Below are 13,421 nucleotides of genomic sequence, written 5' to 3'. Positions count from 1 at the left end.
TCTCTTCAGTAAAAGGAACTAAATAAATAATTGCTGAAATAAAGGCAGACAAATACAATGCTGTAAAACGCCGCGGGGGTGTGTTTAACTTAAAAGACCCTTTGCACGATACGATTTATATATTGTGCTAAATAAATAATATACTTCTAGTTAATTAACATTTTATTTTGGGAAATAAATAAATATAAAATAATTGTATTGAGAGTTAAATGTGTCAACTTATTGATCTGTTACTAGTATTGTCAAATATTACATTTATTAGCACACATCATTCAGTTGTATCGTGACAGGGCTTCTATAATAACACCAGAAACGCTGCACAAAGCATACGGTTTCGCGCCGAAAAAGAAAAAGGCGAGAACACGCAAGAAGTTACGGAAAAAAGCGACACAAACAAAAATTCACGTACCTAACAAAACATAAAAATGTTTTAACAAACAAATGCAATAGTTTGTGTTTGCTGAAAGTGCAGCAACGCTACAGCAAGCCTCAGGGCAAAGTGTGTAAGTGCGTGTGTGAGCAAGCGGCGGTGCGTTTGTAAAACGGCAGAGGTATATCTAGCTCCCTCCGCCTCCCTCTCAAAACAATGGCACCCACTAAGAAACGTGAAAGGGATAATGGCGATAATGCGGGTGTTGTGGCAAACAACATAAATGGCCTAAACAATGGAAGTAGACATGCAGATGCTGCCACAAACGAAGCGTTGGCAGCGCCAGCGTCGGCAGCGGCAGCAGCCGCAAATTTATCAACAACAAATAACAGTGAAACTCATGGGAAACTGAATGGACATCAACAAGAGCAGGAACTCTTTTTACAGGCATTTGAAAGTATGTTAACAAGTTTTTCAATATCTCAGCTGCACTGTTAATAATCAATAAACTTTTGCAGAACCCACGCAAATCTATCGCTACCTACGTAATCGGCATGAGACAAACGTAAGCTAATTGTTTATTTTTGTAAACAAATTTAAAGGTATATTCTTTCTTATTCTGCAGCCCATATTTCTAAATCGTACACTTAGCTATATGAAGGAGCGCATGTCACGGAATAATAAGAAACGTGCAAATTTCAAGATCGACTCCATTTTGGACATAATCACACAAAAGTCTGAGGCTGTAACCCAAAACTACCTGCATGTAATCTATGATTCACTACATGAGAAGCTCAAGCCGCAAGACAGCGATGAACTGCTAAGGCAGGGGCAGGATCAACTACTTTGTCAGGCGGGCGAAAGGGTCTGTGTGGAGACCACACTCTATAAGATAACGCGTAGCAAACGTAAGGACAGCACACTGGATTTTCAGGAGCTGTTGAGCAAGAGCTGCCAAATAGTTTACAATCCAAATGAGGGCATCGATGAGCATGCCACCATTAGCATACCTCTGCAGACAATGCGACCCATGGGTGATCAGCATACGCTCTACAAGCTGCTCTTTCGCATAAAGATGCAGCCGCAGACGTGCAACGATGAAAATGCAGGTGAGATAGTGCGAAGGAGCTTAGCTATATGTAATTTATTTATGTAATTTACTTTCCTACAGCAACGCCGCCAAACAAACGATCCCGTACCAATGAGAAGATGTATGGCTCGGAGTTGATACTGTATGAAAAGTCGAGTGGTTTTATCACTGAGGGCGAATACGAGGCAATGCTGCAACCGTTGAATTCGTCTAGCATTAAATCGTTCTCACCAAAGAAATGCACCTGGGAGACAATGCCCGACAGCTACATTCCACTTTCATTGACCTACGATGTATACCAGCAGAGTCCTATGCTCAAATTCCATTTGACTTTGTCCAATGAGCAGTTGCCTGACATTATAGCAGCACCCGAGATACAACGTTATGTACAGCATTTGGATACTGAGGCAGATCTTAGTCACATCAATATTAACAATAACAATAACAATAATAATAACAATAACAATTGTAGCGGCCTTAAGAATGGCACCATCTGCAAGGCAGTGCCGGAGCTCATACAAATCGTATACAATTTTATGTACAGCAATAATACGCGCCAACAGACGGAATACACACAGGAGTTAAACTGCCCATGGTGTGGGTTAGACTGCCTTCGCCTGTATGCGCTATTAAAGCATCTTAAGTTGTGCCACGCACGCTTCAATTTTACGTACCAACCAGCGGGCAGCGGTGCCCGTATCGATGTGACAATCAATGACGCCTACGATGGGTCCTATGCAGGGTCACCCTATGATTTGGCGGGACCATCGGGTTCTTCGTTCGCACGCACCTGCGGTCCGGTAAGACGCACCTCAGTCACTAGCTTGATGGTATGTAGGCCCAGACGCCAGAAGACCTGCCTCGATGAATTCCTAGAGTTGGATGAGGATGACATTAGCAATCAGCGTTCATACATAACCGGACACAATAGGTGAGCACTTAACTCAAATTCATAATTAGGGTTAAAATTGATATTTAATTACCATAGATTGTATCATCATACGGAGACCTGCCTGCCGGTGCATCCCAAAGAGCTGGACATTGATTCGGAAGGCGAGAGCGATCCACTTTGGCTGCGCCAAAAGACCATACAAATGATTGATGAGTTCTCCGATGTAAATGAAGGCGAGAAGGAGCTCATGAAGCTGTGGAATTTGCATGTGATGCGCCATGGCTTTGTAGGTGACTGCCAGCTGCCATTGGCGTGCGAAATGTTTCTGGATGCTAAAGGCCATGAGATTGTACGTAAGAATCTCTATCGCAATTTTATACTACACATGTGCTCGCTGTTCGATTATGGCTTGATTGCGGCAGAGACAGTTTACAAGACTGTGCAGAAGCTACAGGGTATGCTTAGCAAATATGCTGCCGGCCAGGAGCTTATGCAGAGACAGCGCGAGGCGCAACTGAAATACTGGTTGGACGTGGGCATGCATAAGAAGCAGGACGATCTTAAGCAAAGGTCGCCACAGAAACCAGCGACGAGCTCCAATGATATAGCAACTACCTCATCGGGCAATACTGCCAGCGCCATGCAACCACCCAAGCGCATGCCAGCCAATCTTAAGCGAGCTAATGCCGCCGCGGCGGCTGCTGCAGCAGCGCTTGACGGTCAAGATAGCTCGGCGGCAAATGGCGGAAACAGCAGCAAGAATGTGGCCAAGAAGAGTGCTGATCAACCAATCACTGCCAATTTGGCCAGTACACGCGAACGCCGTTCCGATCCGGGTCTCAAGCGCAACGCCAACGGCGGACGACTCAGTGCTCCCGACGGCAGAACTGCCAACTCCCTAGCCAAGCGCAAACTTACCGCTAAAGGTAAGTGAACGCCGTTCTGGGCCTAACAACATTTCAATCACCTGACATTCATTATTCATCATATTCACACCATTCTGCTTCATCATACTCATAGCATTAGTATTTGACAAATAGTTTTGTGGAAATTGAATTCAATTAATAATTCTTTTATTTTCCCAAATCATAAAACTGTGTATATAATGTATTCCTTTACCACATCGTTCATTTTATTTTGGTTTGCACTACTTCTATCTTTCGTTCTTCTTTAAAAATGACTGTACACCTTTTCAATTGTAATATTCTTTTAAATAACACATTTTCTAAGTGAGTTTTGTTAGTTGGTTAGTTACATGCATTTCCTTAGCCGACGCCTAACCATTCCTTTATATGCATACATACTAATATCTTAGGGATCACTGTGCCAACGTCATCGTCATATCCATGGGAAGTTCTCATTGATAACGCCAAATGAACAGTAAAAAAGAAAAAAAAAAAACCAAAAAAAAAATTATTCAAAATTTGTATCAAAATTTATTATTATGGCAAATTGCCCAATGCTTTTTTTCTCTCTTTCTCTTTGTTTTCCATCTTTTGTTTGTTTCGGATTTACATTTGTTTTACAATGTGCTTTGGCTAACAGCAGAAATGGCTGATGTGGAACAGTTGGAAGAACTGGCCGCTATGGATGTGCCTCAGGTATTAGCTGCTGACAATGACAATGACAATGACAATGGCAATGACAATGAGAATGGCAATGGGAATGGTGTTAATGATGTTGATGCAGCTGCAGTTAATCATATTGATGATGATGTTGATGATGATGATGGTGATGTTGATGTTGATGATGATGTTAATGATGTTGATGTTGATGTAACTGGGAGTTCTACTGTCCCCGTTAAAGATAATTAAGCTAGCAAATGTAATTCGTAAATCGCATTTAACTTCTCCATTCATATTACCAACTATTTTACACACACTTTCTCTTACATACACACACACACACACACACACACAGATACTGCTGTGATCAGCAAAAGGCAGCGCTATAGCGACGGCAACGCCACTAGTAACGGATCATCGACGCGCAATAAAAGCAATAATCTTTCACTGCCAGCAAATAGCACCAGCATCAACAACAAGCGACGTCGTTCCGCAATGGAGCGCAGCAGATCAAACAGCAGCACCGCAGCCCAGTCCCATGGACTGCGCACTCGTCTGTCTGTGCCAGTGACCAAGTACGAAAGGCGCTGACGCAAGCGCCGGTGCTGCTGCTGCTGCAACTGAAAAAACCAACTGCTTGGAAATGGGACGAATTGGAGGCAATCGAGGACGATGGCGTTTCGTTAGATTTTGTGCTTTGGTTTTTTAAGTTTTTTATTAAATTTTGATTTTCGATATCCTCCCCATACAGTTTATAAAAAATTGATTCATTTCTTATTATAATTACGATTATTATTATTATTATTATTATTGTGTTGTGTTAATTTTATACCGTTTAGCTTTTTGGACATTTGTAATGTGTTCAGTACGGGAAAAACATAATTTCAACAAAAAAAAAAAATAAAATAAAAAACAAAGAAATCATTTTTAAAGTTGAGGTACCAAATAAATATTAAATCCAACGATAAATATATTTATATATATATACATATATATATACATAATTTTAAATATATTTGATTGAAGATACTTAACAATTGCTATGCATATATTTCCATTTAAACAATTGTAATAATTACATATGATTCTATTTTAAAAACACATCATGTACATTGCAAAATGAATTTATGTATGCAATTCTATTGAATTCCATACGAATTCAATATTTATAAAATGTAAATTAGCGCTGACAAAGTTTATATAAAGGCGAAATGCAAAAAATTAAACCATTTAGGAAATTAATAAACAAAAATATTTTTAAGCTACGCTGAATAAAATGTTGCATATATATTTTTACAGTGCACTCAAATTTGTTATTCATTTATGTCTGAAACGTTTCACGCGATGAGAGCTCACCGGAACAATCAATTGACTTAAAGGTAAATAAGAAAGAAGAATAATTCGAATAAGAAAATTTAAAAAGAACTCCCAATCAAGATATGCATCCAATAGGAAAACGAAGCTTACTTCTTTCTACCCTAATGAGTGGCTTGCATAATTTCAAATAAAGGATAAGAAATTAAAAGAAAAATTCAGATTGACATCTGTTCTGAGAACAATGAATAATGATGATAACGTAATTGTTTTTGAAGAAATTTGGAAGTTTGCAGCGCCTGTTTATAATAATTAAGTTAGCAAATGTTGAATCGCTAGTTATTTTATGACTGTATTAGTTTCCAGTTACAGGTTGACCCATTTGACCCATAAAAAATGTAAAAAAGGCGAGTTGAAAAAATTGCGAGCATTCAGTATTCCTCAATTGGCTGCGTATTTCACTGCTATCATCAATAAAGGGATGGACAATTCTGCAGATACGCGCCCTTAGTCAGTAGTTTTAATTAAGAACATGTAAATGCAAATTGAATCTTATTTTAGACGTCGTGACTTGTATTGAAAATTTGCGATAAGCTCCTAGATTTAACTTATCGATATAAGAACACCGTTACATAAGTGTTGAGTAACGCTCTTAAGCTATAGTAAAATCTGCTAATCTTGACATTTCTAAAAGTAAGGCAAATAATTCCGGCGATGTAAATATTGAAATTAACCTCGGTTAAATTAACATTAATATTTAGTTAACATTTATTATAAAAAGTAAATAACAATTCTTATAACCAATAATTCGGATTTTGTTGAAAAAAAAACAAATATTTTTTGCGCCCAGCTATAAGGAATTTATTTTCTGAAAAAAAAAACATTGAGTTATTAAGTCAAGTTAAAAAAGTATTTAAGGTTTTGTTGAAGCGAAGCCGTGAGACAAATTAAAAACGAACGGTAATAAGGTAGTTAATTATATTGTATAAAACTTGTTAAATGTTTTAAGCGGTGTGCATAAATGCGAGCTACAAATAAACGGAACTTAAAGAAATATGATTTTTTCCATATATGCCATTTATGTGTACAAAATATTGAAAGTGTACAACATTTAATAGCTATTCTTGCAAGCACCTCATTTGAAAGTATTTCTCATCGATGAAGCGACAAAATTCCACCAGGTGACCAAATTTTTGTACAGTTTGTGCCAGCGCCATATTTGGCAATCGTGTTGTTAAAATTGTAAACAAATGACCAAAGGCAATGGCATCCAATTCACACGGCTGATCACCAAAGAAGAAAGGTGTATCTGGTGATTCTTTCAGTTTATATTCGAGTGTCTCACAACATTTGGCCACCTTTTCGATGACATGATCGATATTCAGATCGTGCCACTGATAGACCTTCAGTTGCCTTAGCGCATTACGGCGTTTGCTATAGTTTTGTATTAAATTCAATGGCCAAGGATAAACGACTCCATTACGAGGTGCAGTCACCTCATTGTAGACTCGTTCGTTTTTAAAGCTTACATACAGCTCCGCCATTGTGAAGATGTTCTCTACGAGCGAGACATATGTACGCATGTCTGCTTTTTCGTCCTCATCCTGCCAGCTGCCTATGGCCATATCTTTTTGTTCCACAAAATTCACTATTGGCTCGAACTCTGCAAATAAGAAAGCACCTGCGCGGATGAATGGTAACTTGGTCATTCGTCCGCCGGGTGACATGTGCTCCGCATTTGCGCAAGAGCGTATCCCGAACGGCAAATTACACATCTTCAAATATGCCTTCACAGCCAGGCAGCTAGCGTTCTCTGGTAATAAAATTTGTTCTGCTTCAAAGGGCTGACAAGGAATAAAAAGCATACGTAAATATTGAATATTATTTTGCTGCCTTCTTTTTACCTGATAGAGCGTCGCATCTTCTGGCCACGGTTCTTCAGACAGTTTGTCGGCGGTGTGTAGTTGATTTAAGTATTGGGAACTTTGCATTTTCTGTTGTTTATTATTTAGCTCTTAATGCAGTGATGAAGTAATCCACAGCTGTTGCCGACTTGGTTAGTTACATTCACGAATACTTTAAAACACATCACTACAAATACCTGCTAACTTAAAAATTATTAATTCTCTTACATTTTCACTTATGTCGTATTTCCTAATCTAAATGAGCATTTCAACTAATTTGGGCCAGATTTATCTTTTTTTAAACTTAAAAAATTTTTAATATTTACAATACTTATAACTGTAAGCAGGTTGATATTTATTAGTTACTTGAAATGTGAGATTCGATTATTTAAGTCGATAAGTTTGTATATATTTGCCAAGTATCGAGTAGAAAAGGCCATCACTCATCTCTAATAGATTGCCACAGCTTGCACCTTTTGCTGCGCGTTTTTTGTTGTTTTTCTTGTTTATATTAAAGTATTAAATTTATTTGTATTATAAATATATTGTGGTAAAATACTTGCGTATTCCAATTTTAAAACTTATATTCGAAGAATAGAGAGGTGAGGTTTAATTAAGAATGTATATATGTGATTTTATATTTGTGTATTAGCAAAATAACAATATTAAGTTAAAAATGTTGAATCAAATGCTTATCTGCTAGCCATAGCTACGCCACTCCCGAAAATATTTCGCTGGCCAACAATCAGAGAACACCGGCCGCAATGCGTGTGTGTGCGGATGTATGCTTGTGTTAATGTGTGTGATTCATGCGTCTGGGTTTCTGCCGCTGCGTGCCGTGCATTTTTTTATCAGGCTAAGGCTGCGGCTGCGGTAGCCTAAGCAGCAGCGTCATCGCTTCGTTAATTTCCTTGAACAAAATTCCCTTGATCGACATTGCTCACAGTTTGACGGGGGGTCGTCTAAGCTATTTTTTCTCCACTGCTGCTGTTCCATCAATTGCTTGTCTGGATTTGTGTGTGTTTGAAATTTGGTTTCTTTTGATGGTTTGGTTGCTTATAAATGTTCTTATTTCGCTTCGCCTTCTGCCTGCTTATTTTGCATTCACACTTAATTAATTTTCGTTTCGTAATTCCAATTCAAATACAATGGCAAACTGGAATATGTGTTGCCAAAAACGTTTTTTTCTAAGAATTCGTATTTTTCTCGTACTTTTTGTTGCTTTATTTGAGTAATATATACATATATATACTTAGTCTGAAAGAAAAATATACAATACTGTAAAAAATTCAATTTTATTATCTCGTTTGTCGCTGCCCATGCGTCAGAATAACAATTATTATTATTATGCCCACAATAAGTCAACAACTATATTTAAATTAGTATATTAAAACATTCAAGTAAATTGTAATTGAAATCGAACAAAGTAAATGTTTTACAAAAAAGGAAATGGGTATAAAGCTAAGCAACGTGTATTTAGATAATTAACAACGACAACAACAAAAACCAGATAACAAAATAAAAAAGAAGGAATGTTAAATGTATGTGTGAGTAAGTGTGCGTGTGTGTGTATGCGTGTGGGGGCCGATAGCAGCCAACCCATTCTGGTCAATATTATTCAATGCCGGTCGAGCACCCTCTCCTCATGCCTTTTCGCTCTATCGCTATGTATATGTTTTTTGCCTTATCGGCCCATGCGGGTCCGTATTCGGCCAGGTCTATATATATTTATGTATATGGGTATTTGTTTATAAATGTGTGTGTATTTATGTATGCATACGAGCTCAGCTGCATGCATGTGTTGGCCAGCTTTCTTTCTGTGGGCAAGCAGCGTTCACTTATGCGTTAATAATTCGATTTTAATCAATATTATTGAACGTTAAGACAGAAAACAAAGTTTTGCGTATTAGGAGTATATATACAAATGATATTTAGAGCAGTTGAGTGATGAGATGGGCAACAGCAAGTAAGCTGCAATTCTGTTTTCAAACTCGCAATCTAGCTATGAAAATAAATCTTTATACATATAATACATACATACATTGATGCATGTGCATAGTAATTATTACATTATCGCCCGCATAATACAAATTCTACACGATTTGCATTTATATGAAGGTGGTTTCAAAAATATTGTTATTATTCATAAATATTTTCAGTTAGATTGCCATGGCGGAAACAGAGACGCACCAGCATGCCGAGCCACATGATGAGGATGTGCACGATGCCAACTATCAGGCTCCACCCGAGAAGACAATTGAAGAGATAATGGCTGCCGATCAGGAAGATGAAAGCTTGCGTCGCTATAAGGAAGCTTTGCTAGGCGCGGCTCAAGCCGAAACTATAATCGTTGGTAAATATAGAACCAAAAAAAAAAAACAAATATTGATAAAAGTATATTAAAACCATTATTTTTTAACTTATATAAAAAGATCCCAATGATACTCGAAAAGTGATTGTTAAGAAACTGGCTCTCGTCGTTGATGGACGTGATGATATGGAATTGGATTTGAGTGGAGATATTAGTCACCTGAAAAAGCAGGTGAGTTAGTATAAAGCGACCATATGCAGACTTAACTGATTGCTGGACTTTCTCCTTAGCTCTTTGTGATTAAGGAAGGTGTTCAATATAAGGTGCGCATCGATTTTATAGTGCAACGTGAAATTGTGCATGGCCTTAAGTATGTGCAAAAGACCTATCGAATGGGAGTACCTGGTAAGCATATCATTCACTTACTGATTTCGAATAATATTTAAAGAACTGCTTTGAAATTGGCAAATTAGAAATCTGGAATTATGCATTCGTCTGTCCATAAATATTTCTGTTTGAAAATAAACATGTTTTATATATATGGAACTTAAAAAGTTAAGAATATGTTTAATCAGGCCTCTGTTACGCTTGACCAATGTCGCTTGGCCTTGGCGAATGCACTTTTAGGGCTTTTAATTGTTACCTAGGTATGGCTTGCTTTAGCTAGTTAGGTAGATAGTTAGTATGTTTTATACCTTCAAGCAAGACATTGCTATTTTGTAAAAATGGGCAGCAGTTTCGATGGCACAGCTTTGCTCTGCGGGATATTTAGTGTAGTTTATATAGTGCTAATAACATTTGCTATATTCACTTTAATAATGTGCTAAGACAATATTAAGTGTGATATATGTTTATATCTTTAACGCCTAACACATTCTGGATAATTAATTTTTATTGCTTTAAGTTGTCGGTAAGCCTGCTTCGTTGCTTATCGTTTATAACTATATTTTATAATACAATTGTCTTTTTTATCGCAGTGGATAAAATGACGCATATGGTTGGCTCTTATCCCCCTAAAAAGGAAATCCAATTCTATTTGACCCCAGCTGAGGAGGCGCCCTCGGGCATGGTATCGAGGGGTACATACTCTGTTTCATCGGTATTTACGGATGATGACAAGCACATACATCTTAAATGGGATTGGACCTTTGAGATCAAGAAGGACTGGGCATAAGACACACCACCCACGCAAACAACTTCGCACAGACACTAAATCACACACACCAACACACACACACAAATCCACATATATATATATGAATACAAGTCACCTAATTTGTGGTTCCAAATTAATGTAAACTATTTTTGTGAATTTGTCGAGAAATGAAAAGCGAAATTCCTATTTGTCAAGTATTTTTGTTAACGGTATTACCTAAAATATTTTTTAAAATTTGTAAATGAAGTCATATAAAGTATTTTTGATACTATATATAAATGGAATGTGTGTTAACAATAAGCAAGTCACGCCTTTGTTGCTATATATTGAAGCCAGTCAGCCGTCGAACAGTCAGTCAGTCAATCAATCAATCAGTTAGTCAGTCAGTCATTTGTACCACCAAACTCAGTCAGTTTCAAATGCCATTGGATATGTATAACATAAATTTTCAAAATGTTCTTAAGATGAATAGATCGATGATAAACTTTAAGAAAGTTTCGTGCATTTTGCCTTGTATTAAAAGCGTTAACGTAATGAAGAAACCATGATTGGATAAGTATATAAGAAGCATTCAATTAAAACATGAGAACAATACCCAAAGATGTATTCCTTCACAGGTGCATCTTTAATATATACGTATGTACTCTAGATGTAAAAACTGTTTAATGCATTTGATAATTAATTTTAAAAGCTGCAAACATGAAAAAGATACACTCTGCACTATATTCTAACTAATCTGTCTGTGTAATTTGTGTACAATATAAGTGAATGCATGAATAGCAACTGAAAAGCAATGAGAATAAAATGTATTTAAATATATATTTCAGCTGTTTCGATTTAATCTGTTGTTTATTGCTCATGGCAAATTTATACGAACATTTTTTTCAGGCTGTATCAGACGGAACGAATATGTGTGTTTGAGATGAAATAAAAGAGAGAGAGAGAGAGAGAGCGCGTATGCCCAGCCATGTTTACATTTGTTATCAACATGTTGCCTGGTGTGAACGCAATGTAAAATACAAAAAATAATAAATTTGATATTTTAAGACGAATTGGGCCAAAAATACACTGGCAATTACATGACAAATTAAATTGACAGTTAAAAAAAATCAGGCGGAAAGGCCCCAGGCAATTGGGGCTGGATGCAAAACAAAATGCGCGTAATGGAACATCAACAACAATCAAACCTGGAGGCATTTCCTCTAATAAATTTGAAAAGCAATTAGCCGGAGGGCGTACATTTGTACATTTGAACATTTGTATGCCATGCAATTATATTTTGTGTACTTATTTTTTTATAAATATTGTGTATGTAGAGTGTCTGAATAAAATTTAATCAATTTAATATGAAATTTAAATTGAGTGCGAGCTCGCTCGCTTATCTTTCAACCTTTAGTTGCACAGTTCATAGCAGCAGCATGGCAACAGCTACTCTTTTATCCGCTTTGACAGCGGCTGTCCACGTCTTTAGCCTTGAACCGTCGTCAGTTTTTGAACAGAAATAAACCAACAGTTTATTGTTGAAATTGGGCTTAAGAGTGAGAAAGTAATCTTTAATTTCTTTGTTTTTTAGTGAATGAAATTTAATTTGGGAGGTTTTCCCAATTCTTACACTTATCTAATAACATTTCGTATATTTTAGTCTAAACTAGAGATTATTTTGAAATTATTTCTTATATATCAAATGGAATTTCATTCAAATTTTGCTGTTTGCCCTCTGCAAGTTTATGGTAAGCGGATGCAACAAGCTCTACATTGGCACTCAGCTGTAAGCATGGCTCTGGCAGTTTGCCTGCAGGTGTGCGTTTTTAACTGCAGCTGTTGCATGTGGTAGCTGAGCACTTGTAAACGGAATGCAATTTGCCGTGCTTAGGTTATGATTTTTTGTGTCTTCTTTCATACATAATGGCCTGGCAGCAACAGTGTCTACTGCAATTTACGCACACGTTAAATACTTTCATGTTAGATGACTTTTACTTTTAGTTAACTGAAGCCTTTACTATTTGGTCATAAATTTCAATATCATTTTATTACTTCATAGTGTCCCTTTTGCCTTCAAAATGTGTCTATTAAAACTTAATTGAATATGCCAAAGACTTGTGCGTGCGCTTCATTTCGTATGCTGAGAGGCAAGCGAACGTGCAAAAGTTTTAGGCCTTTGCCAGGGCGGTCCACGTGGCGTATGATGAATATATTTTTGCTTAAATAACGCAGCTTACGCGTAGTTTCCAAAAGCCAGCTTAACGTCTTTATGGCATATCCTCAGTATGAAAAATCTGTTTTTTGGGTATTTTATATTGTTTCATATGAGTTTTGATAGCTGGAAACACAGGCGTTTGAGGTTGAGAATGTTTTCGATGTCATGTCATTTATAAATGTTATCTTACGTACCACTAATATAGAACTGATTGACTCTACAGGGTATACTCAAGTGCACTACAGTGTACTCATAAGTTTTGTATTCTTTTGCCATAAGATTTTGTTAATATACTTAAGAGATTTGGACTGGCTACATAATTTATCAATGCAGGAAGCGTCTGAAAACAAAAGCGAATTGTTTAAAGCTTTCATTGATGAATGGAAGTCAGCGATAGCAACTCTAAGCGAGAATAATGAATGGAACGAGCTTGCTTAGAACAAGTCAGACAAGTGGGGAGTATCCGACTAATATACAACTATATATAAACGACAGCAGACTGTTCCTTATAGGGGGGACACAATTCTATTGAGATTCAAGTGAATGAGGTTATTTTCAAGGATGTCTAGATCGCCTTAGCTTCTAGCACCTTTCAGGAATATATGAATATATTTGTAATTTA

The 13,421-nt window shown here is 37.0% G+C and overlaps 3 protein-coding genes across 8 annotated transcripts; 2 read left to right on the top strand and 1 right to left on the bottom strand.

Moving 5' to 3' along the window:
* The first annotated feature begins 195 nt into the window (after nt 1-195).
* Nucleotides 196-4,668, top strand: LOC111604420 (polycomb protein Su(z)12). The gene is made up of 6 exons (XM_023322476.2): nt 196-827; nt 889-935; nt 996-1,479; nt 1,542-2,391; nt 2,449-3,278; nt 4,273-4,668. The coding sequence occupies exons 1-6, from the start codon at nt 587-589 to the stop codon at nt 4,506-4,508; spliced, it is 2,688 nt and encodes an 895-aa protein (XP_023178244.2). The 5' UTR covers nt 196-586; the 3' UTR covers nt 4,509-4,668.
* Nucleotides 4,669-6,024: 1,356 nt separating this feature from the next.
* LOC111604452 (metaxin-2) lies at nt 6,025-7,457 on the bottom strand. Of its 4 annotated transcripts, none has more exons than XM_023322525.2 (3): nt 7,136-7,457; nt 6,366-7,075; nt 6,025-6,099 (listed from the first exon to the last, which is right to left on the bottom strand). In XM_023322525.2, exons 1-3 carry the CDS (start codon nt 7,220-7,222, stop codon nt 6,093-6,095), a joined length of 804 nt encoding a protein of 267 aa, XP_023178293.1. In that variant the 5' UTR covers nt 7,223-7,457; the 3' UTR covers nt 6,025-6,092. The 4 variants fall into 4 exon arrangements, with proteins under 4 accessions (XP_023178293.1, XP_023178291.1, XP_023178290.1 ...); XM_023322523.2 differs by lacking the exon at nt 6,025-6,099 and having other exon boundaries at nt 6,195-7,075; nt 7,136-7,273; nt 7,333-7,457; XM_023322522.2 differs by lacking the exon at nt 6,025-6,099 and having other exon boundaries at nt 6,195-7,075; nt 7,136-7,307; nt 7,364-7,457.
* Nucleotides 7,458-7,573: 116 nt separating this feature from the next.
* LOC111604453 (rho GDP-dissociation inhibitor 1) lies at nt 7,574-11,783 on the top strand. 3 transcript variants are annotated; one of them, XM_023322529.2, is made up of 6 exons: nt 7,574-7,737; nt 9,299-9,488; nt 9,568-9,677; nt 9,737-9,851; nt 10,424-11,408; nt 11,491-11,783. In XM_023322529.2, the coding sequence occupies exons 2-5, from the start codon at nt 9,305-9,307 to the stop codon at nt 10,618-10,620; spliced, it is 606 nt and encodes a 201-aa protein (XP_023178297.1). In that variant the 5' UTR covers nt 7,574-7,737; nt 9,299-9,304; the 3' UTR covers nt 10,621-11,408; nt 11,491-11,783. The 3 variants fall into 3 exon arrangements, with proteins under 3 accessions (XP_023178297.1, XP_023178294.1, XP_023178295.1); XM_023322526.2 differs by having other exon boundaries at nt 7,575-7,737; nt 9,295-9,488; XM_023322527.2 differs by having other exon boundaries at nt 7,575-7,737; nt 9,295-9,488; nt 10,424-11,238; nt 11,491-11,780.
* Nucleotides 11,784-13,421: the final 1,638 nt, after the last annotated feature.

Source organism: Drosophila hydei, unplaced genomic scaffold (assembly GCF_003285905.1).
Source record: "Drosophila hydei strain 15085-1641.00,03,60 unplaced genomic scaffold, DhydRS2 tig00000001-arrow-pilon, whole genome shotgun sequence".
Classification (NCBI taxonomy): domain Eukaryota; kingdom Metazoa; phylum Arthropoda; class Insecta; order Diptera; family Drosophilidae; genus Drosophila; species Drosophila hydei.
The sequence above is the reverse complement of the archived record's forward strand: the minus strand, read 5'-3'. Positions and strand labels throughout refer to the sequence as shown.

Excerpts from the sequence above, each read along its gene's own strand:
- LOC111604420 (XM_023322476.2), top strand. The coding sequence starts at position 587 with ATGGCACCCACTAAGAAACGTGAAAGGGATAATGGCGATAATGCGGGT. Across the intron at positions 828-888 it reads CTTTTTACAGGCATTTGAAA|AACCCACGCAAATCTATCGC; the intron begins GTATGTTAACAA and ends AAACTTTTGCAG. Across the intron at positions 3,279-4,272 it reads GCGCAAACTTACCGCTAAAG|ATACTGCTGTGATCAGCAAA; the intron begins GTAAGTGAACGC and ends ACACACACACAG.
- LOC111604452 (XM_023322523.2), bottom strand. The coding sequence starts at position 7,222 with ATGCAAAGTTCCCAATACTTAAATCAACTACACACCGCCGACAAACTG. Across the intron at positions 7,076-7,135 it reads AAGATGCGACGCTCTATCAG|CCCTTTGAAGCAGAACAAAT; the intron begins GTAAAAAGAAGG and ends ATTCCTTGTCAG.
- LOC111604453 (XM_023322529.2), top strand. The coding sequence starts at position 9,305 with ATGGCGGAAACAGAGACGCACCAGCATGCCGAGCCACATGATGAGGAT. Across the intron at positions 9,489-9,567 it reads AGCCGAAACTATAATCGTTG|ATCCCAATGATACTCGAAAA; the intron begins GTAAATATAGAA and ends TTATATAAAAAG. Across the intron at positions 9,852-10,423 it reads CTATCGAATGGGAGTACCTG|TGGATAAAATGACGCATATG; the intron begins GTAAGCATATCA and ends TTTTTATCGCAG.